The sequence below is a fragment of the Schistocerca nitens genome, chromosome 3 (genome assembly GCF_023898315.1).
Source record: "Schistocerca nitens isolate TAMUIC-IGC-003100 chromosome 3, iqSchNite1.1, whole genome shotgun sequence".
NCBI lineage: Eukaryota > Metazoa > Arthropoda > Insecta > Orthoptera > Acrididae > Schistocerca > Schistocerca nitens.
Window position 1 is genome coordinate 832,306,872 of NC_064616.1, and position 23,569 is coordinate 832,330,440.

The window sequence follows — 23,569 nt, forward strand, 5'->3', positions numbered from 1 at the left end:
TACGGAGGCTTATCAAACGGCGGAAACAGGAGTGCTGGGAGAGGTACGTTTCCAACATTGGTTCCCGTACTTCCCCCTCCCAGGTGTGGATGAAGATTCGGCGCATCTTTGGATTGCAGTACTCTACAGGTGTCCCAGGGCTTACCATCAACGGGGCGATATCCACCGATGCCGATGCAATCGCCGAGCATTTCGCACAGCACTATGTTCGGGCCTCTGCGTCGGGGAATTACCCGCCTGCGTTTCGCGCGCTCAAACGCCGGGAGGAAGGCAAACGGCTTTCTTTCGCTTCTCGCCACCCTGAGGCGTATAACGCCCCATTTAGTTTGTGGGAACTCCAGAGCGCCCTGGCACAGTGCCCCGATACAGCCTCTGGGCCAGATGGCGTCCACAATCAGATGCTCAAACACCTGTCCCCGGACTGTCAGCGATGTGTTCTTGCCATCTTCAACCGCATATGGGGTGATGGTGTCTTTCCGTCGCAGTGGCGAGAAAGTACCTTCATTCCGGTGCTGAAGCCTGGTAAGGACCCGCTTACTGTGGATAGTTATCGGCCCATCAGCTTAACAAATACTCTGTGCAAGCTGCTGGAACGCATGGTGAGTCGACGGCTGTGTTGGCTGCTCGAGTCTCGGGGTCTTCTGGCTCCATGCCAGAGCGGCTTCCGTCAGGGCCGTTCCACTGCCGATACTTTGGTCTTCCTTGAGTCTGCAATCCGCACTGCTTTTTCCAGGTGCCAACACCTCGTCTCCGTCTTTTTCGACCTCTCCAGAGCATATGACACGACGTGGCGGCACCATATTCTCGCCACGTTGCACAGGTGGGGTCTCCAGGGCTCTCTCCCCATTTTTATTCAGAATTTTTTATCTGTTCGGACTTTCCGCATTTTAATTGGCACATCCCATAGTTCACTTCATATCCAGGAGAACGGCGTTCCACAGGGCTCTGTATTGAGCGTGCCCCTTTTCCTTGTGGCCATTAATGGCCTTGCAGCAGCAGTAGGGTCGTCTGTCTCACCCACGTTATATGCTGACGATTTCTGCATCTTTTTCAGCTCCTCCACCATTGGTGTTGCAGAACGTCGGTTGCAGGGAGCCATTCGCAAGGCGCAGGCGTGGGCCCTAGCCCATGGGTTTCAGTTTTCTCCTGCGAAGACTTGTGTTACGCACTTCTGTCGGCGTCGCACTGTCCATCCCCACCCTGAGCTCTATCTTCAGGATGCCATGCTCAGGGTTGTTGACTCTTACCGTTTTCTGGGATTGCTGTTCGATGCCCGGCTTACTTGGCTTCCACATATTCGTGAGCTCAAACGTCAGTGCTGGCAGCATCTGAATGCCCTCCGCTGCCTCAGCAACACAACTCGGGGTGCAGACCGTAACACGCTGCTGCAGCTCTACAAAGCCTTTGTGCTGTCCCGACTGGATTATGGGAGTGTGGCGTATGGCTCAGCGTCGCCCTCAGCGTTGCAACTGCTGGACCCCGTTCACCACTGTGGGGTTCAACAGGCGACAGGAGCATTCCGCACCAGTCCTGTTAATAGCCTACTCGCTGAGGCTGGGGTTCCTCCGCTCCACATTCGGCGTCGACAACTCTTAGCCAACTATGCTGCCCACGTCCGTTGTTCTCCCCGTCACCCTAACTACCGTCTCCTTTTCGCCGATGCGGCAGTCCATATTCCACGCCGGCGGCCGCGATCAGGCCACGCAATTGGGATCCGTGTTCGGTCACTCCTTAGTGAACTCGAGTGTTTGCCTCTTCCATCTGCTTTTCAGGTCCGTCCACATACACCACCTTGGTGTATCCGTCGGCCGCAGCTTCAGCTGGACCTCTCCCAATGGCAAAAGGATTCAGTTCCTCCTGCAGTCTTGCGCCGCCAATTCCTTGCTCTCCTAGGCGCATTCCATGACTCGGAGGTTCTCTATACCGATGGCTCGATGGTTGATGGCCGTGTGGGGTACGCTTATGCTCATGCGGACTATGTAGACCAGCGCTCCTTGCCGGAAGGCTGCAGTGTTTACACCGCAGAGCTAACAGCCATTTTTCGTGCCCTTGAGCATATTCGTACCAGCACTGGCGAGTCTTTTGTCATTTGCAGTGACTCTCTCAGTAGTCTACAGGCTCTTGACCAGTGCTACCCACGCCATCCCATTGTTGTTGCCATCCAGGAGTCCGTTCATGGTCTTGAACAGCGTGGACGTTCAGTGGTGTTCATATGGACCCCGGGACACGTTGGGATAGTGGGAAACGAACACGCCGACAAGTTAGCTAAAGAAGCCACCCGCAAACTGCCGTTGGAGATCGGCCTCCCGGCAACTGATCTCCGATCGGTGTTATGCCGTCGGGTCCTTGGGATGTGGGCAGACGAATGGCGCACTCTGTCTGCCCCCAACAAGTTGCGGCAGGTCAAGGAGACAACGACTGTGTGGGGTTCCTCCATGCAGGCCTCTCGCAGGGATTCTGTTGTTCTGTGTAGGCTCCGCATTGGCCACTCTTGGCTGACGCATGGTCATCTGCTGCGTCGAGAGGACCCCCCTCATTGTCGCTGTGGTGCAAATATGACGGTGGCCCATATATTGTTGGACTGTCCTCTTTTAACCGCCATCAGGCGATCTTTTAATCTCCTGGGTGATTTAACATCTCTTTTGGGTGACGATGTTTCTATGGCAGATCGTGTTTTAAGTTTTATTCGAGCAAGTGGCTTTTATAGGTCCCTCTAATTTTATTGCGTCACCCTCTTGTGTACTGTATCTTTTACTTCATTTTGTGTTGTAATTCGACTCCACCCTAATCTTTTAGGCGGGTGGTTTTAGCGTGTTGCAGAGTGGCTGGCTCATCCTATTATTTTCGTGATCAGCCAGCCACAGTCCTCTGCTGTGCAGTTTTAATTCCTTCTGCCTTTGTTCTCTATGTTGTTTTTGTTGCTGTGCTCCATTTTCCATGTTTCTTTATTATTGACCTTGGGGATTTTCTTCCCCTGGGATTTTTATCTTCTGCTTCGAATGCTTATGGATGGTTTCCCTGTGCTCTGTGTGTTTATGAAACAAGGGACCGATGACCTTTGTAGTTTGGTCCCTTTAATCCTCAAACCAACCAACCTCTTTAGTAGATATCAGTGAATAAAGTGTACAGTGGGACTCTCATTCAACCAGGATCAGTGTCTGGGATACTGAAAATCAGTTACTGTCAGAATCTGTAGTTGTCCTGGTCATCAGGAAAGTAATGTGCTGAAACAGGTCCTTCAATGACATTCACCTATTTTTGGCTTTCACAGGCTTTGTTCAGTTGTGACATTCTCACATGGCCTCACCTTCCAGACAGGATAGCCCCTAGTACACTGATGAGTCAAAACATTATGATCACTGCCCACCATGAAGTTGGATTCCCCTGGTGGCTGTGCAGGCACATGACAGGGTAACGAAAGTATGTAAGCAGAGCAGACATGGACGGGGGATCACCCTAGCTAAGATATGGGCCACAGATGGGGAAATTCATTGAGATAAGTGACTCTGACAAAGAGCAGATTATTATTATGCAGAGTCTGTGAATAAGTATATCAAAAATGATGAAGCTGGTTGAATGCTTGTGTGCTACTATTGTGAGCATCTACAGAAAGGAGGAGTTGGACAGTAAAACTATCACTAGGCACTAAATGGTTGGAGGTCCACTATTCTTCACAGAACATGGGGGTCGGAGGCTTGTCTGCTCTGTAAAGTAGGATAGATAGTGACCTGTGGCATCTCTGCCGAAAGATCACAATTTTTGTGCATGCACAAGTATTTCGGAGCACACCGTTCATCGCATATTGTTGAATATGGAGCTGTGCAGCAGACCACCCGTCATGTTCTTAGGTTGACCCAGTGACAACATCAATTATGACTGCAGCAGGCACAGGACCGTCGGGTTTCAACCATGGATCAGTGGAAATGTGTCGGCTCTTTGGGTGAATCACACTTTTACCACACTAGATCGAAGGTCGTCTCCACAGATGCCGTCATCGAGGTGAATGGCAACTCGAAGCGTGCAGTGCCCCACGGGCGCAAACTGGTGGGAGCAGTATTTTGCTATGGGAGACATTCTCCTGCACTTTCATGGGACCTGTGGGAGTAATTGATGGCACGCTGACAGCTGCGAACCACCTGCATCTTCCTCGATGGCACTGTCATCTTTCAGCAGTATAATTGTCCATGTCTCAAGGCCAGAACGGAGCAACAGTGGTTTGAGGAGCATTATAGTGAACTCATGTTGATGTCTCGGTGACCGAATTCACCTGATTAAATCCTATGGAACCCATCTTGGTTGCTGTCAGGCGCCATCACCACATATGCAAATCAGTGGCCCGTTATTTAAATGATTTTCATGACCTGTGTGAAGATATCTAACGCCTCATACCTCCACAAACCTACCAACAAACTGTCAGATCTGTGATACCCAGAACCAGTGATTTATTTCATTACAAAGATTGACAAATGAACTATTAAGCAGGTAGTCAAAATGTTTTGGCTCATCAGTATAGGTAGGTAATTTTATGGATTCCCTGTAGGACAAATAGGATGTGATAGCACCTATCAGAATTTGAACAGCAAGGTTAAGTGCAGGATTTCAAGTAATCTTAGAATGCCCTTTGTTTTTTAGTGGAAATGTGAATGCATGTCAGCAGTTACAGTCAGACTGGCAATGTTACAAAAGTTTAAGTACAGTCAATCTACAGAATGCCTCACACCATACAGATCCATAAGAAGTGGGATTTATAGCATTACTAAAGAGGAGGTCATAGCTTGAATACTTGAGTAATATTTATCATTCGACACCAGTTTCAAGAGTGAGAGTTAATCAGAAAGTTCTCTGAAAACAAAAAAGTGCTGTTAGTAGATGTTAGTAAAGAAAACAGATGCTGTCACTACTGTACTCAGAGAGGTAACCGAGTCAATGATGCAGTACTTATACAATGTATTGTCCACAGACAGGCAGTATCAGGTTTTTTGTTCTCAGAGGTAGATAACTGATTGAGGACTGATGAGTTTTGAATCTGACAATCTATTTAATAAATTTTCCATGATTTTTCTTGCCCAGTTTTTGCGAACAGGATATTACGCCTCAGACCTTGAAAGTGTGAAAGAACTGCACTTCATAAAGCAGAAATAGTTGCATCCCTCAGATTGACTATGTAGGAAAGACCCTAAAGTGATTGACCAACAGCTCTTTTACATTGGTCTGAAAAACCCACAGTCTTCTATTTTTTCCAGACTTAGTTAAGTTGGTATCACTGCACACAAAATAAACCTAGCAGATTAGGTCAGTAGTTAAGATGCTGAAATCTCATTTGGGAGCATTACTATTCAAATCCTTGTCAAGCCATCCAGTTTATGTTACATGGTTATTATCTATATCTCTAGCAAATGCCAAAATGGTTCAAAGATGCAACCAATTTTCTTGTCCACTCATATACCTAGCCACGCTTGCTCTCTATCTGTAATGATTTTGTCATCAACAGGATGTTAAACCATAATCTTTCCTCACACACTTTAACCTGAAATGATCCAGGGGACTTTCCTACTCAAGCAAAACCTTATTAGATTATTTTTCTGCTGAGAAGAAGCCAACAATATCACTTAGTGGCAAATAATCATGTGACTTTTTTACACAAAAAAAAGGTTTTCAATAACATGTCCTGATTATTATTCCTCGGAGAACAGTGATTGGCTATGGAGTTGTGTACTACAGGGAAGCATTTTAAGTCTCACTTTGCTTGCTATTGCAGTTAACATTACAACATCCATTATGTGAACTGTACTTCAGTATTCATCATTTGTAGAATTTTCATGTGTGTTCCCATCCTATAGTAGCACAAATATTGATTATCAGTTATATCTAAAGATTGAGGCTGGTATTATAACAAGTTATAATTTTTCTGTTTAAGATCTGTATGTGTAATTTTAATAACATTAATCATTGAAATAATGCTTTTAATTTGCTTGAATTGCTTCCAAAAGGAACCACCATTAATTTCGGAAACTGACTAGAATTTCTGATCCTCGTCTTTCATGATCAACTAACATAGGCTTCTTACGAAGAAGACATAAATGCACAATGCTTGGAGACCAGAACTATTGTCAAATGCTTTTGTGACAGGATGTGGGGTGAAGGCTGGTCCTGTGCTAAAAGACCTTTATATATATTAGGAGCTGGGGTGTGGCTTACTGTATGTGGATGATATTGCATTTTTAATGTGGCAGAAACTTTGTACCACTGTCCACAAAAAAGTCAACGGATTTGCTACAGGAACTTACAGCAGAACTAGATCCCCCACCCAAAATTCAGTCTCTGCATCATGGATCGTGAGGCAGTCATTGCAAACCCATGACAACTTCTTATGGTATGTTAAAGTTGGCAAAAACTGGTCACTTCCACAACACGCCATCACCACTATTGTTGTTATGCGATCTGATGAGCGCAACTTTTGATGAGCTCAGTGTAAAGTAAGGAATATGCTGATGAGTTTGGTGTATTATTTCTCAATAAACTGAAATAGTTCCAGAACAAGTACCTTTCCTTGGATTCTTGTGACGTCCACGATATTTTCAGCAAGGCTTTTTATGAAGTATTTCAGTACTATTTTGCAGTAAATATGCACTGTATTTATACTAATGGCTCCAAACAGTGAGGTATAATATATACTGCACCATCCTTTTCCATTGTGATATCAGGAGTCCCCTTACCATGAAAATTCTCAGTTTATTAATCAGAGTTACCGGCAGTAATGAAGGCACTAGGGCAAATCATCATGGTAAAATGTTGCTCATCTGCTCTGAATCCCTTGGTCCATTGCAAGCACAAGTTTTCTAGAGGTAGAGCTTTTGTGTCATTTCAACTGGCTTCTCAGATTTGCTCCAGTTAAGTTGAAAGTGAGAGAATTTCAGAATAGTAGTACTATTCTAGTAGTATTACTCTCCAGAATAATATTACTAAAAGAATTCTGCTGCTCTTTATATGTTCTCAGTAAGTTAGTATGTATATTGTCAGCTAATTCTTCATTACCAAAAACCATTGTAGACCTAAAAGGTATTCACAAATTAATAATGCTACAATAGTAAATATTTTATAAACAGTGTAAATACATAATATACCTTATTATGAAAAGGATAATTTGCTACTCACCATAGAGTGGAGATGTTGAGTTGCACAACAAAAAGACTGCTAGACAAGTAAGCTTTTGGCGAAAAGCCTCTTTTCTGAATTAGACACACACACACACACACACACACACACGCGCGCATATTTATATATATTCATGCAGACACAATTCATACACACATGACCACTGTCTCTGACTGCCAAGGTCAGACTGCATGCAGCAACAGATCATGATGAGAGAATCAATCTGGGTGGTGGAGCTAAAGAGGAGGCTGAGGCAGGGAGGGGAGGATATCAGGGTAGGAGTGGAGGGTGGTAAAGTGCTCCTTGTGGGAGCATACAGGGACGAGGAGGGGAGATGGTAGGGCAGCTAGGTACTCGTACAGTCGGGATGTTAGACAGAGGACAGGTGGGGCTTGATGAGGGAGTGGAGATGGAGAGAAGTGAAAAGACTGTGGGTGCACAGGTGAAATAGAAGGCTGTTTATTGCCAGAGTGGGAACAGTGAAGGGGATAGGTGGGTGAGGCCAGGAAGGTTATGGGAATGTAGGATATGTTGCTGGGAGAGTTCTCACCTCAGCAGTTCAGAAAAGTTGGTGTTGGTAGGAACGATCCAGATGGCACAGGCTGTGAAGCAGTCATTGAAATTAAGAACGTTGTGTTAGGCAGCATGCTCAGCAACTGGGTGTTCCAGCTGTTTCTTGGCCACAGCTTGTTGGTACCCATGGATGCAGATAGACAGCTTGTGGGTTGTCATACCCACATAGAATGTAGCACAATGGTTGCAGCTTAGTTTGTAGATCACATCACTGGACTGGAGTAGGTGGTGGTCGAAGGATGTATGGGACAGGTCATGCACCTAGGTCTATTACAGGGATATAACCCATGATGCAAGGGTTCGGGAGTAAGGGTTGAGTACAAATAGACAAGGATATTTGTGCAAGTTCAGTGGTCAGCGGAATACTGCTGTTGGAGGGGTGGGAAGGATAGGCCGTAGAACATTTCTCATTTCAGAGCACAATGAAAGGTGGTTGAAACCCTGGTGGAGAATGTGATTCAGTTTCTCAAGTCCTGATGGAACTGAGTCACGAGTGGAATGCTCCTCTGTGGCTAGATGAGGAGTCTTTGGGGGTAGTGAGTGTCTTGGAAGATAAGACATAGGAGAGCTGTATCTGTACAAGGTTGGGAGGGTAATAACCATGTGTGAAGGCCTCAGTTAGACTCTTGGTATATTTCTAGAGGGGCTGCTTGTCACTATGGATGCAACGGCCACAGATGGCTAGGCTGTATGGAAGAGACTTCTTGGTATGGAATGGGTGGCAGCTGTTGAAGTGGAGGTATTGCTGATGGTTGGTAGGCTTGATATGGACAGAGGTACTGATGTAGCCATCTTTGAGGTAGACATCAACATGGAGGAAGGTGGCTTGCTGGTTTGAGGAGAACAAAGTGGAGCATATGGGGGAGAAGCTGTTGAGGTTCTGGAGGAATGTGGACAGGGTGTCCTCACCCTTGATCCAGATCACAAAGATGTCATCAGTGAATCTGAACCAGGTGTGGAGTTTGGTATTGTAGATGGTTAGGAAGGATTCCTCGAGATGGCCAATGAATATGTTGAATATGTTAGCATAGGATGTAGCCATGTGGTTGCAATATACTGTACCTCAGATTTGTTTTTAGGTGATGTCTTCAAAGGAGAAGTAATTGTGCATTAGGATATAGTTGGACATGGTGAGCAGGAAGGAGGTTGTTGGTTTGTAATCCATCAGGCATTGAGAAAGGTAATGTTCAATAGTGCCAAGGCCATGGGCATTAGGGATGTTAATGTAAAAGGTGTTGGCATCAATAATGATGAGCAGGACAGCATGTGGTAAAGGAACAGGAACTCTGGAGAGTTGGTGGAGGAAATTGTTGTTGTCTATCATATAGGAGGGAAGTTTGTAGATAATATCAAATTATCTATTTCCAGCTGCAATCCCTCCCTTCACCAATGACCTCCATCTGTTCAGATTCCACTACTCCTTAACCCTCATCAACATAGCCCTGCAGATGTAAATCAGGCCCAAACCACCTTGCAATACCTCCTCTCAAAATAATAATAATAATAATTCTAACCTGTTCACATCCTACTCTTGCCTTGGACTGCCATTATCCACCACATCTACACCAGTATCCAAGCCACCCCCCCCCCCCCCCCCATATCCCCTCATAGCTGACAAACCCTGCCTCGCAGACCTACTACATTTCCCCCACCCTCAAAAAATCCATCCCACCACCATACAGAATCCAAAACCTAAACAGACTCAAAACACAGTCATTAACCTTTCCTCCAGAAGCCTTAGTCCTACAGAAGTGTCAGTTCTTTCCAAAGGCCTTACCTTTTGCCCCACTCCAAAATTCAATCAAGTTGGACTTGTTAAAGACCTTCTGTCCTTCTCCCATTTCCTACTGTGGAAACACTTGTTCACAATCAACCATACCAATCAGACTCAACCAGAGGCCAATGTTCAAGCCTGCCTGACTCAATCCACTCCTCCATCCAACCATGATCCACACCCACTGCCCCTAGATCTCCCCCTCTTAACTTTTCAGAATTTCTTAACCTCAAACCTTGTCTCACCATAATTCCCCAAATCCTTCAACATGCAAGGTAACTTTACTTCCGCAGAAAGAAGTGCAATCCACTAACTAAAAACTGATCACATCCTTATAATCGTACCTGCTGACAAAAGCTCTGCCACTGTGGTTTTCAACCACAACAATTGCCTGCTGGAAGGACTCCACCAGCTGTCAGATTCATCCATCTAGAAACCCTGCAACAGTAACACCATTCCAGATATCCAGCAGGATCTCCAGCCTCTTCTCAAATCCTGAGGCCCTCTCAGACCCTCTACTGTGCCCCCACTGAGACAACCTCTGGTCTCGTAGACCAGCAGCTTCAGCCGATTATCCACAACCTACCCTCCTATATAAAAGATACCAACCATTTTCTCCACTGACTCTCCACAGTTCCTGTTCCTCTACCACATGGTGCCCTGCTCATCACTATTGATGACACCTCCTTTTACATTAAAATCCACACTGGACTCGCATTCGGGAGGACGCCGGTTCAATCCCGTCTCCGGCCATCTTGATTTATGTTTTCCGTGATTTCCCCAAATCGCTTCAGGCAAATGCCGGGATGGTTCCTTTGAAAGGACACGGCCGACTTCCTTCCCCATCCTTCCCTCACCCGAGCTTGTGCTCCGTCTCTAATGACCTCGTTGTTGACGGGACGTTAAACACTAATCTCCTCCTCCTCCACATTAAAATCCCTAATGCCCATGGCCTTACCACTATTGAACACTACCTTTCCCAATGCCTGGCGGATTCCAAACCTACAACCTCTTTCCTGCTCATCATGACCAACTATATACTAATGCACAATTACTTCTCCTTTGAAGGCATCACCTAAAAGCAAATCTGAGATATAGTAATTTGCACCCACATGGCTACATTCTATGCTAACCTATTCATGGGCCATCTTGAGAAATCCTTCCTGACCATTTAGAATTCCAAACCCCTCACCTGGTTCAGATTCACTGATGACATCTTTGTGATCTGGATCGAGGGTCAGGACACCCTGTCCACATTCCTCCACAACCTCAACAGCTTCTCCGCCATATGCTCCACTTGGTTCTCCTCAAACCAGCAAACTACCATCCTCGATGTTGACATTCTCCTCAAAGATGGCTACATCAGTACCTCTGTCCATATCAAACCTACCAACCACCAGCAATACCTCCACTTCATCAGGTGCCATCCATTCCATACCAAGAAGTCCCTTCCATACAGCCTAACCATCCGTGGCCGTTGCATCCGTAGTGACAAGCAGCCTCTCTCGAAATATACCAAGAGTCTAACTGAGGCCTTCACAGACAGTAATTACCCTCCCAACCTTGTACAGAAAGCAGTCCTCCCTTGTCTTACCTTTCCAGTTATTCCCCACCTCCCAAATTTCCACTGTATGGCCACAGAGCAGCATTCCCCTTGTGACTTGGTACCACCCAGCACTGAAGCAACTGAATCACATTCTCCACTAGGGTTCTGATTACCTCTCATTGTGCCCTGAAATGAAAAATGTTCTACAATCTATCCTTCCCACCCCTCCAACAGCAGTATTCTGCTGCCACTTAACCTACACTATATGCTTGTCCATCCCTATTCAACCCTTACTCCCAAACCCTTGGCTCATGGTTCATATCCCTGTAATAGACCCAAATGCAAGATGTGCCCCATATACTCTTCCACCACCACCTACTCCAGTTTGGTCCCAAGCATCACCTATCCCATCAAAGGCAGGGCTACCTGTGAAATCATTCATGTGATCCACAAGCTAAGCTGCAGCTACTGTGCTTCATGCTACATCGTTATGACAAACAACAAGCTGTCTATCTGCAGCCATGGCCACCAACAAACAGTGGCCAAGAAACAGCTGGACCACCCAAATGCTGAGCACACTGCCAACACAAAGTTCACTTCATGACAGCTTCATCGTCTGTGCCATCTGGATCCATCCCACCAATACAAATGTTTCTGAACTGTTCAGGTGGGAACTCTCCCTGCAGTATATCCTACATTCGTGCAACGCTTCTGGCCTCAACCATTGTTAGTCACTGTCATTCACCCACCTATCCCCTTCCCTGTTCCCACACCCGCACTACATAGCTTTCCATTCGAGCTGCACACACACACAGTCTATTTACTGTTCTCCTTTTTAGCAACCCCCCCCCCCCCCCTCCTTCCTCCCAATTGCCCCTAGCTGCCTTACCTTCTCTCTTACTCACTCCTGTATTCTCCCACAAACAGCACTTTACCATCACCCACCCCTACCTCCGTATCACTCCCTCTGCCCACCCTAGCCTCCTCGTTAGCCCCGCATGCCATATTTCTTGTCCCATCATGCTCTGTTGTTCGCAGTCTGGCCTTGGTTGCCAGAGACAGTGGTCATGTGTGTGTGTTGTGTTTAAGTCCTTTTGGCTGAAAGCTTACTTTTTAGCAGTATTTTTCTTCTTCCTTTCTGCAACTTACATCTGCACTATATGGTAAGTAGCAGTCTATACTTTTCATAATTTTGTTGTTATTCCATCCTGGATTTTCCACTGTTTGATTTTTCATAATATGCCTTATCTACATATACTTTGATTCCACTGTACTTCTTTCAAAACTTCAGGTCAGTATCCAAGTTATTTCATCTCTCTTTCAATATGTTTGCATGCAGTTATCTTCAGAAATTATGTACCTGCTTTCTTTTTCATACTTTGGCTTCCTTATCTTTTGACCCCTCATCGGTATGATCTTTGTGGCATTTTTACAATTCATTGTGGAGATTAGATGTTCCTCCACATTTGGCATATGACACTACACACAAGCTACAAATTGATTGTTTTTTGTTCTCTGCTCTTTAAAAACCTACGACTGCCTATCTCCATTTTGAGATATATATAAAGTTTTTAACCCTATAACCAAGGGTGATTTCTGATTTTTCTGTACAAAAATCACACAGTGTTTTTATTCGATAATTAGTATAGCCGTAAGGATAGAATTAAAGGAATGTAACAAGGTAACCAAAAACTTAATTTAGAGTTGATTTTTAATTGACTTTCAATGCAATTAATGCAGGAGATATGAAAATGGCATTCAGTGTTATAAAATCAGAATAAACATATTGATAATTTTTCTGATTGAAGCAAGGTTCCATGCACAATCTCATGAATATGCTTACAGAATTGCTGGTGCAATTAGATATGTGTGTAAGTTGTGAGAGAGACTGGAGGATGTGTAAAACATGACTCGTGATATTTCAGATCAAAAGAAAATGATTCTGAAGAAAACCTTCGTTGTTCCAGAGCAACAGAAAAAGATTTGATGGAAAAATAGCAGCCTACGATGTTCTGGATTAACAGAAAAATATTCAGTGGCAAAATAGATGTGCAAACAGTGCAGAAATTATGTCTGACGGGATAACAGCGGGAACCGCAGAATTTTCCGGAAAAAGCTGAATGCTCACATTTGCGTCACTGTCAGCTTGAGAATTAATTACATATGTAATAATACATATGTAATCGTAATGTCCAATAAAGCACTTTTTGCAAATATAATCAACAAACCTTTATAAACTTTAACATATTTGCTTCTCTCTATGGCACACAAAGTGTATTAGAACACACAGTGTCAATATCCATCTGGTGTCTTTAGTGTAAGTACTGCCTCATCTGTTTTCTGATTGCTTCCCATGATAGCACTATAGATAACCTGATGGAGCACACTAGTCGAAGCTTCAGTTTACTCATCAGTTAACCCTCTATGGACAGAATTGTTAACCTATGAAGACATAAAATTTTAAGTGCTATATTTGTGTTACTTAAGGTTCACAATAAAGAAGTTCGATAAAAATACATATTAGTCATCTTTAAAGCATATATTTTGTAGCATTAAGTATCTGGTACAGTAGGAATTTGAGAGTCCAGATGAATTAAAGATTGGTTTCTTTTTGGAAGTCCAGAAAACAGGTCACTGTTTTGTCAGTATAAAAATGAACTTTACACTTCTCGCAGACAATACATGGCCTTCCCTTGAAATTTGGCCCTTCCCTTGCAGTTTTACATTTTGCTTCTGCTTCTCTGTTCAGGCACAACTGACCAGTTCCCAGCATTGTCCTGGCAGACAGTTTGGCTCTGGAAGTTACACAAGCAGGCCACCAGTGGGTGTTCTTGATTAATACTAATGCATAAACAAGTCTAAATAATACAGATTAAACCCAGATATAACCTTGCCATTTTCATTACTGTTTGGTGTACCACCCCTATTCATTGGTGCATAATTCTCCTCAGTATCAACAGACAAGCCACTCGGGTAATTACCGGGTGGTTATAATTAAAGTCCAGCCACTCACAGAGGTCCAGTGCAGGCTGTAATTATCATATGACAGCGAAACTTGGCAGACATTCTAACCCATTAATGCAGAACTGATTTACACTGGCAAAAAAATTAGTTCCAATTTTGCAATCAGATGCAAATCTGACACTGTGAATGGAAGAAAGATGTACAGAAATGTTTCCATATGTAATAGATTAGGAATGGGACATGGAAAGAAAAGATCAAACAGATAAGAAAGGGGTATTGTAGATTTTATTGTTAATTGCTGCTTACACAATTTTATCGATATGGGCACTGGAGAGGTCGATGAGGTGCTGTACAGTGCCAGATTTGCGCCTTGTTGCCAAAATAGGAACTAATTTTATTCCAGGGTAAGTCAGTTCCACATTAACACATTAACATATCTATCGAGTTTTGCTGTCACTGGACCTCCATAGGAAACACAAATTCTTGGGATAATTTCTAACATAGTAAAAAATTTAGAGATATATACTAAAGTTCAAATTATTCAAATATGTACTTCACAACGTTTTTTTTGGAGCATATATGTAGATATTGTTTAATTATCATTTTAAATTTTGATTGACTTTTTGATACTCTGTGTTCTTAACAGGTAAACTAACAGGATTTTTTCTCTTGCCAGGGCAATGATATTGGTCAAACACTGAGTTTTCATGCAAATGAATTGTTATTGCCAAAACACAATTCAGTTCATCGAGAGCTTGAAGTATATACAGAATTAATGCACTGGTGCAAAGCCATGGACCGTAAAGCTTATTTAGCTTTAAGCAAAGTTTATACAAATTCCCTTAGCAAATTGTATGAAAGAGATATTAAACAATTTTTTGAAGAGGCAAAACAACAGATATCTGGAATGAGGGAACGAAAAGGTAATGGTGCTTTTGAGGGTACAGAATCACTCTCATATTATATTTTCTGCGTGGTTCACTTGATTCAGATGAGTAATTTATTTTCAGATGACTTGTTAAGTTTTTCATTATAATTAGTATGGAACAGTTTTTCTTGTGTACTCTTTGGTCATTATGAAAAATAATGACATTGAATTTGAATTGAAAGAGATTAGATTTTCAAGGGCATTCTAAATAATTCTTTAGACAATGAATAAATTTCTTTGTGAACTCCAAGAATAATAGCAATATTTGTCATTGTCACAGATAAAAGGAAATAAAATTTCCATATCTTTAATATGATTTGCATGTCGTGCACAAAAAATATTCTATTCAGTTGCTACTTTTCCATGAGTAGCAGAAAGTTCAGTGAAAGTCTGAGTGATTGGGATGAGTATTATTGTCTTAATCCATCAATTAATTGTGAACATTTCACCCTTGCACCCATGGCATAAGTGCTATAAAATGGCAGCTGTTATCAATGATGTCAGCTTATAATTAAAATTTGTCATGAGGTGAAAATTTTGTGTTCATATATTGCAAATTAATATAAATATTAACAGCAGCAGAATAGCTAATTCTGGTGCTGAAAAAACATTTTTCAAAGGAGCTGGTGGATGGATTTTTGTAGGTACAAGAAAGACAAATTACAGCTTAGAGATTAACATATATTTGGGTGACTTTTTCTTTTCTTAACACTTTGAGACAACATTTTTGAGTAAACAGTCAAATGTAGTTCTATCATGCCAATAAAGGGATTGCAAGTTGCTAAAGTAATTTAAAAGTAATCATTTTTTAAAATTTTCAGGCAGATAATGTTTTAGTTCTACGTTCATGATGTAATCGGGACTAGATTTTCAGGAGAGTAGTGCATGAAAACTACACGACACACAGAAAACAGATGCATATCATTGGGAATATTAGCTCTCCAAGTTTCTAATTCACATTACAGGTGCTCAATATGGGCACCATTTATGATACAGAAAATATCAGTGTATCCATGCAATTAACTGAAGTCACGGACATGAAATCAGCAACAGCCTGGTTTTTAAATCTGTTCACTGGGTTGCTTATCTGCAGCCAGAAACTAATTTGATGTGATAATACAGAGCAGATGATTTGTTTATATGTTCTGACATGCCTTTTTCCTAGTGCAATTATGCGCATATTGCTGATCAGAACTTGAAGAGATGCACTATACACTGATATGTGTAGTTTTCTCGTAGTCATGTTCTTATACCATAGAGGCATTTATGAGTGACCCTGTGTTTCAGTGGGAAAATGAAAAGGAGTATGCAAGCCCTCTTTGTAGCGTTTTGGGTGCCTCAGCTTCCCCATTCTCCATGTTCAAATGGAATATCACTCTTTGAGCAGCTTGCATATACTTGGTTGTCAATTTGTTTGATGTTGTTGTTGTGGTCTTCAGTCCTGAGACTGGTTTGATGCAGCTCTCCATGCTACTCTATCCTGTGCAAGCTTCTTCATCTCCCAGTACCTACTGCAACCTACATCCTTCTGAATCTGCTTAGTGTATTGATCTCTTGGTCTCCCCCTATGATTTTTACCCTCCATGCTGCCCTCCAATACTAAATTGGTGATCCCTTGATGCCTCAGAACATGTCCTACCAACCGATCCCTTCTTCTGGTCAAGTTGTGCCACAAACTCCTCTTCTCCCCAATCCTATTCAGTACCTCCTCATTAGTTATGTGGTCTACCCATCTAATCTTCAGCATTCTTCTATAGCACCACATTTCGAAAGCTTCTATTCTCTTCTTGTCCAAACTATTTATCGTCCATGTTTCACTTCCATACATGGCTACACTCCATACAAATACTTTCAGAAAAGACTTCCTGACACTTAAATCTATACTCGATGTTAACAAATTTCTCTTCTTCAGAAACACATTCCTTGCCATTGCCAGTCTACATTTTATATCCTCTCTACTTTGACCATCATCAGTTATTTTGCTCCCCAAATAGCAAAACTCCTTTACTACTTTAAGTGTCTCATTTCCTAATCTAATACCCTCAACATCACCCGACTTAATTCGACTACATTCCATTATCCTCGTTTTGCTTTTGTTGAAGTTTGTCTTATATCCTCCCTTCAAGACACCATCCATTCCGTTCAACTGCTCTTCCAAGTCCTTTGCTGTCTCTGACAGAATTACAATGTCATCGGCGAACCTCAAAGTTTTTATTTCTTCTCCATGGATTTTAATACCTACTCCGAATTTTTCTTTTGTTTCCTTTACTGCTTGCTCAGTATACAGATTGAATAACATCGGGGAGAGGTTACAACCCTGTCTTACTCCCTTCCCAACCACTGCTTCCCTTTCATGTCCCTCGACTCTTATAACTGCCATCTGGTTTCTGTACAAATTGTAAATAGCCTTTCGCTCCCTGTATTTTACCCCTGCCACCTTTAGAATTTGAAAGAGAGTATTCCAGTCAACATTGTCAAAAGCTTTCTCTAAGTCTACAAACGCTAGAAACGTAGGTTTGCCTTTCCTTAATCTTTCTTCTAAGATAAGTCGTAAGGTCAGTATTGCCTCACGTGTTCCAGTATTTCTACGGAATCCAAACTGATCTTCCCCGAGGTCGGCTTCTACTAGTTTTTCCATTCGTCTGTAAAGAATTCGTGTTAGTATTTTGCAGCTGTGGCTTATTAAACTGATTGTTCGGTAATTCTCACATCTGTCAACACCTGCTTTCTTTGGGATTGGAATTATTATATTCTTCTTGAAGTCTGAGGGTATTTTGCCTGTTTCATACATCTTGCTCACCAGATGGTAGAGTTTTGTCAGGACTGGCTCTCCCAAGGCCGTCAGTAGTTCTAATGGAATGTTGTCTACTCCGGGGGCCTTGTTTCGACTCAGGTCTTTCAGTGCTCCCATTTCATCTTCATCTACATCCTCTTCCATTTCCATAATATTGTCCTCAAGTACATCGCCCTTGTATAGACCCTCTATATACTCCTTCCACCTTTCTGCTTTCCCTTCTTTTCTTAGAACTGGGTTTCCATCTGAGCTCTTGATGTTCATACAAGTGGTTATCTTATCTCCAAAGGTCTCTTTAATTTTCCTGTAGGCAGTATCTATCTTACTCCTAGTGATACTCGCTTCTACATCCTTACATTTGTCCTCTAGCCATCCCTGCTTAGCCATTTTGCACTTCCTGTCGATCTCATTTTTGAGACGTTTGTATTCCTTTTTGCCTGCTTCATTTACTGCATTTTTATATTTTCTCCTTTCATCAATTAAATTCAATATTTCTTCTGTTATACCCAAGGATTTCTACTAGCCCTCGTCTTTTTACCTACTTGATCCTCTGCTGCCTTCACTACTTCATCCCTCAAAGCTACCCATTCTTCTTCTACTGTATTTCTTTCCCCCATTCCTGTCAATTGTTCCCTTATGCTCTCCATGAAACTCTGTACAACCTCTGGTTCTTTCAGTTTATCCAGGTCCCATCTCCTTAAATTCCCACCTTTTTGCAGTTTTTTCAGTTTTAATCTACAGGTCATAACCAATAGATTGTGGTCAGAGTCCACATCTGCCCCTGGAAATGTCTTACAATTTAAAACCTGGTTCCTAAATCTCTGTCTTACCATTATATAATCTATCTGATACCTTTTAGTATCTCCAGGGTTCTTCCATGTATACAACCTTCTATCATGATTCTTAAACCAAGTGTTAGCTATGATTAAGTTGAGCTCTGTGCAAAATTCTACCAGGCGGCATCCTCTTTCATTTCTTAGCCCCAATCCATATTCACCTACTACGTTTCCTTCTCTCCCTTTTCCTACACTCGAATTCCAGTCACCCATGACTATTAAATTTTCATCTCCCTTCACTATCTGAATAATTTCTTTTATTTCATCATACATTTCTTCAATTTCTTCGTCATCTGCAGAGCTAGTTGGCATATAAACTTGTACTACTGTAGTAGGTGTGGGCTTCGTATCTATCTTGTCCACAATAATGCGTTCACTAAGCTGTTTGTAGTAGCTTACCCGCGTTCCTATTTTCCTATTCATTATTAAACCTACTCCTGCATTACCCCTATTTGACTTTGTGTTTATAACCCTGTAGTCACCTGACCAGAAGTCTTGTTCCTCCTGCCACCGAACTTCACTAATTCCCACTATATCTAACTTTAACCTTTCCATTTCCCTTTTTAAATTTTCTAACCTACCTGCCCGATTAAGGGACCTGACATTCCACACTCCGATCCGTAGAACGCCAGTTTTCTTTCTCCTGATAACGACATCCTCTTGAGTAGTCCCCGCCCGGAGATCCGAATGGGGGACTATTTTACCTCCGGAATATTTTACCCAAGAGGACGCCATCATCATTTAATCATACAGTAAAGCTGCATGCCCTCAGGAAAAATTACGGCCGTAGTTTCCCCTTGCTTTCAGCCGTTCGCAGTACCAGCACAGCAAGGCCGTTTTGGTTATTGTTACAAGGCCAGATCAGTCAATCATCCAGACTGTTGCCCTTGCAACTACTGAAAAGGCTGCTGCCCCTCTTCAGGAACCACATGTTTGTCTGGCATCTCAACAGATACCCCTCCGTTGTGGTTGTACCTACGGTACGGCTATCTGTATCGCTGAGGCACGCAAGCCTCCCCACCAACGGCAAGGTCCATGGTTCATGGGGGGGGGGGTCTAATAACCACTGTTGATGTTTTATGGACTCCCATACAAACTGTGTCAGGATTCATTCCTCATGAATGTATCCAAGCCCTCTTTTTTCACTCCATGCCAGAACATGTAGAGGCTCTGATTGCTGGAAATGTGTGCTTCAGATGAAACTAAATTCTCAAATTTTATCCATTTCAATGCAGATAGTTTGCTGGGCCCACAACAGAAAACTATTGAAATGTAGATATTTATTTCTTCACAACAGCTATGCTATTCATTCTTTTCTTAGAGCACAACAGGCTTCAACTTATATAATTTCATTTTCAGGTGCACTCCTTGGACATACTCTTCTTGCTTTTAATAGTTTCCACAATGAAATATTGTCTCAAAATATGGTAGAAAACCCAAAGAGATTCTGGTCATATGTAAAGTACACCAGTGGCAAAAAAAGTCAATACTGTCACTGCGTGATAGTGATAGAAATGTTACTGATAATGGTGCAACTAAAGGGGAGTTACACCGAGCGAGGTGGCGCAGTGGTTAGACACTGGACTCGCATTCGGAAGGACGACGGTTCAATCCCGCGTCCGGCCATCCTGATTTAGGTTTTCCGTGATTTCCCTAAATCACTCCAGGCAAATGCCGGGATGGTTCCTCTCAAAGGGCACGGCCGACTTCCTTCCCCATCCTTCCCTAATCCGATGAGACCGATGACCAAGCTGTCTGGTCTTCCCCAAACCAACCAACCAAAGGGGAGTTACTAAATACAGTTTTCCGTAATTCCTTCATGAAAGAAGACAAAGTAAGTATTCCAGAATTTGAAACCAGAACAGCTGTTAGCCTTAGTGACATAAAAGTAGATATCTTAGGTGAGGTGTTGCAAAACAACTCAAATCACTTAAAGGCAAGTCTTCCGGTCCAGATGGTGTACCAGTCAGGTTGTTTTCAGAGTATGCAGACACAATAGCACCTTTCTTAGCAATCATATACAACTGCTCACTTGACGAAAGGTCTGTTCCTAAAGATAGGAAAGTAGCACAGGTCACACCAATATTCAAGAAAAGAAATAGGAGTAACCCATTGAATTACAGACCCGTATCACTGACCTCAATTTGCAGTGGGATTTTGGAGCATATACTGTACTCGAACATTATGAATCACCTTGAAGAAAATTACTTATTGATACATGACCAACACGGATTCAGAAAATATCATTCACTAATATGATACGCGTGTTGGGGTGGCAGTCACTGAAACAAAGGCGGTTTTCTTTGTGGTGAGATTTATTTATGAAAGTTCAATCACCAACTTCCAAATGCGAAAATATTTTGTTGACATCCACCTGTGTAGGGAGAAATGTTCATCATAATAAAATAAGAGATATCAGACCTCGAATGGAAAGATTTAGGTGGAATGGTAGAGAAGTGGTATGAAAATGGTTCGATGAACCCTCTGCCAGGCACTTAAGTGTGAATTGCAGAGTAACCGTATAGATGTAGATGTAGACTACAATAAACATATGACGGTGTGCACTTGAAAATCAAATTGTGTACTTCAAAACTGGTAGTTCTGTAAGAAAAGAGCAAATATAAGGTGTCGTAAATAAAAAATCCTTCGTATTCCTAAATTCTCAAAGCCTGACATTTACAGTTCTGTAAACCTGGTTTGTGAATTATTATATATCTAACCGGCAGTATTAAGGTCATTTGAGTCACATATAACCTTCCAGGTGTTTCAATTTTTACATGTGGTAGTGTATTTGTGTTGCACCATTGCGCAGAAGCTATTGTAACTGTAAGGGTCTATTTTACCCTCTTCTTGTCATCTGTTTGAAGTGGGGTGCTTTCAGATTGAAGACAGTGCTGCCAAAGCAGAATTACTAAACACAGCCTTCCGAAATGCCTTCGCAAAAGAAGATGAAGTAAATATTCTAGAATTTGTATCAAGAACAGCTGCCACATGAGTAATGTAGAAGTAAATATCCTTGTAGTAATGAAGTAACTTAAATCACTTAATAAAAGCCAGTCTTCTAGTCCATACTGAGCACCAATTAGGTTCGTTTCAGAATATTTCAGAATAGGCGGATATAATAGCTCCATACTTAACAATCGTATACAACCGTTTGCTCGACGAAAGATCCGTACCCAAAGACTGGAAAGTTGCACAGGTCACACCAGTATTCAAGAAAGTTAATAGGAGCAATCCACTAAATTACAGGCCCATATTGGTAATGTCGATATGCAGCATGATTTTGGAACATATATTGTGTTCGAACATTATGAATTAATCTTGAAGAAAACAGTCTATTGACACACAGTCAACATGGGTTTAGAAAACATCATTCCTGAGAAACACAACTAGCTATTTATTCACATGAAGTGTTGAGTGCTATTGACAAGGGATTTCAAACTGATTCTTTATTTCTGGATTTTGAGAAGGCTTTTGACGCTGTACCACCCAAGTTGATTGTGGTGAAATTGCGTAATTATGGAATGTTGTCTCAGTTGTGCGAGTGGATTTGTGATTTTCTGTCAGAAAGGTCACAATTTTTAGTAATTGATGGAAAGTTATCGAGTAAAACAGAAGTGATTTCTCTTGTTTTCCCCAAGGTATTGTTATAGACCCTTTGCTGTTCGTTATCGATATAAACGATTTGGGTGACAATCTGAGCAGCCCTCTTAGGTTGTTTGCAGGTGACGCTGTTGTTTATCAACTAATAAAGTGATTAGAAGATCAAAAAAAAAATTGCAAAATGATTTAGAAAAGATATCTGTATGGTGCACAAATTGGAAATTGGCCCTAAATAATGAAAAGTGTGAAGTCATCCACATGAGTGCTAAACGGAATCCATTAAACTTCGGTTACACAATAAATCGGTCAAATCTGAAGGTTATAAATTCAACTAAATACCTAGGAATTACAATTATGAACACCTTAAATTGGAAGGTATGCATAGAAAATGTTGTGGGGAAGGATAACCAAAGACTGTGTTGTATTGACAGGACACTTAGAAAATGTAACAGATCTACCAAGGAGACTGCCTACACTATGCTTGTCTATCCTCTTTTAGAATCTGCTGTGTGGTGTGAGAATCCTTATCAAATAGGATTGACGGAATACATTGAAAAAGTTCAAAGAAGGGCAGCACATTTTGTATTTTTGCAAAATACGGGAGAGAGTGTCACTGAAATGATACAGGATTTGGTTTGGACATTACTAAAAGGAAAGGCATTTTTTGTTGTGGCAAAATCTTCTCACAAAATTCCAATCACCAGCTTTCTCTTCTGAATGCGAAAATATTTTGTTGACATCAACCTCCATAGGGAGAAATGATCACCAAGATAAAAAAAGGGAAATCAGGGCTCGTATGAAAAGATGTAGGTGTTCGGTCTTTCCGCACGCTATACGATATTGGAACAATAGAGAATTGTGAAGGTGGTTCAATGAACCCTCTGCCAGGCACTCAAATGTGATTTGCAGAGTATGCACGTAGATGTAGATGTAGGAGGCTAGCTGAGTAGACTACGAATTGTTTCTGGCAGATATCTTCTTTCATACACCCTATATATGCTTCAGCCTCTTATGTGTTAAACAAAACCAGTGAGACAGGCAGGTCAGGTTGCAATGATGTTTCGGCTTCTCACTATTGCACACTAAAGACTGTTTCCTCCAGAGAACCCATTCACCCGCTCATCTAAATATATTGTATACAAAAATGTCAGAAATGGCTGAGATGTAGTTCTCTGAAGATGTGTATAACTGTTATCCTTAAATTTTACTAGTTTATGAGGATTTGTCTGAAAGCTAATGAAATTTTCAGCCAAATTTCTCAAGTTTGTAAGGATTTGTTCGAAAGCTAATGAAGTTTTCAGCCTTGGTTATGGGCCTGTTGATGACTCAATGCATCTACTATTTGACGACTTGTACCTTTACTCTTAAATTATTTAAAGCTTGTAAATGTGGTCCT

General features: G+C 42.0%; 1 protein-coding gene across 3 annotated transcripts in view; it reads left to right on the forward strand.

Annotated features, from left to right (window-relative positions):
- LOC126248857 (exocyst complex component 1) overlaps nt 1-23,569 on the forward strand; it is a 296,832-nt gene that overhangs the window by 212,531 nt on the left and 60,732 nt on the right. For all 3 annotated transcript variants that reach the window (XM_049950289.1, XM_049950290.1, XM_049950288.1), the window contains one exon: nt 14,689-14,935. In XM_049950289.1, the coding sequence (XP_049806246.1) occupies nt 14,689-14,935 (247 nt within the window). The remainder of the gene's footprint in view (nt 1-14,688; nt 14,936-23,569) is intronic.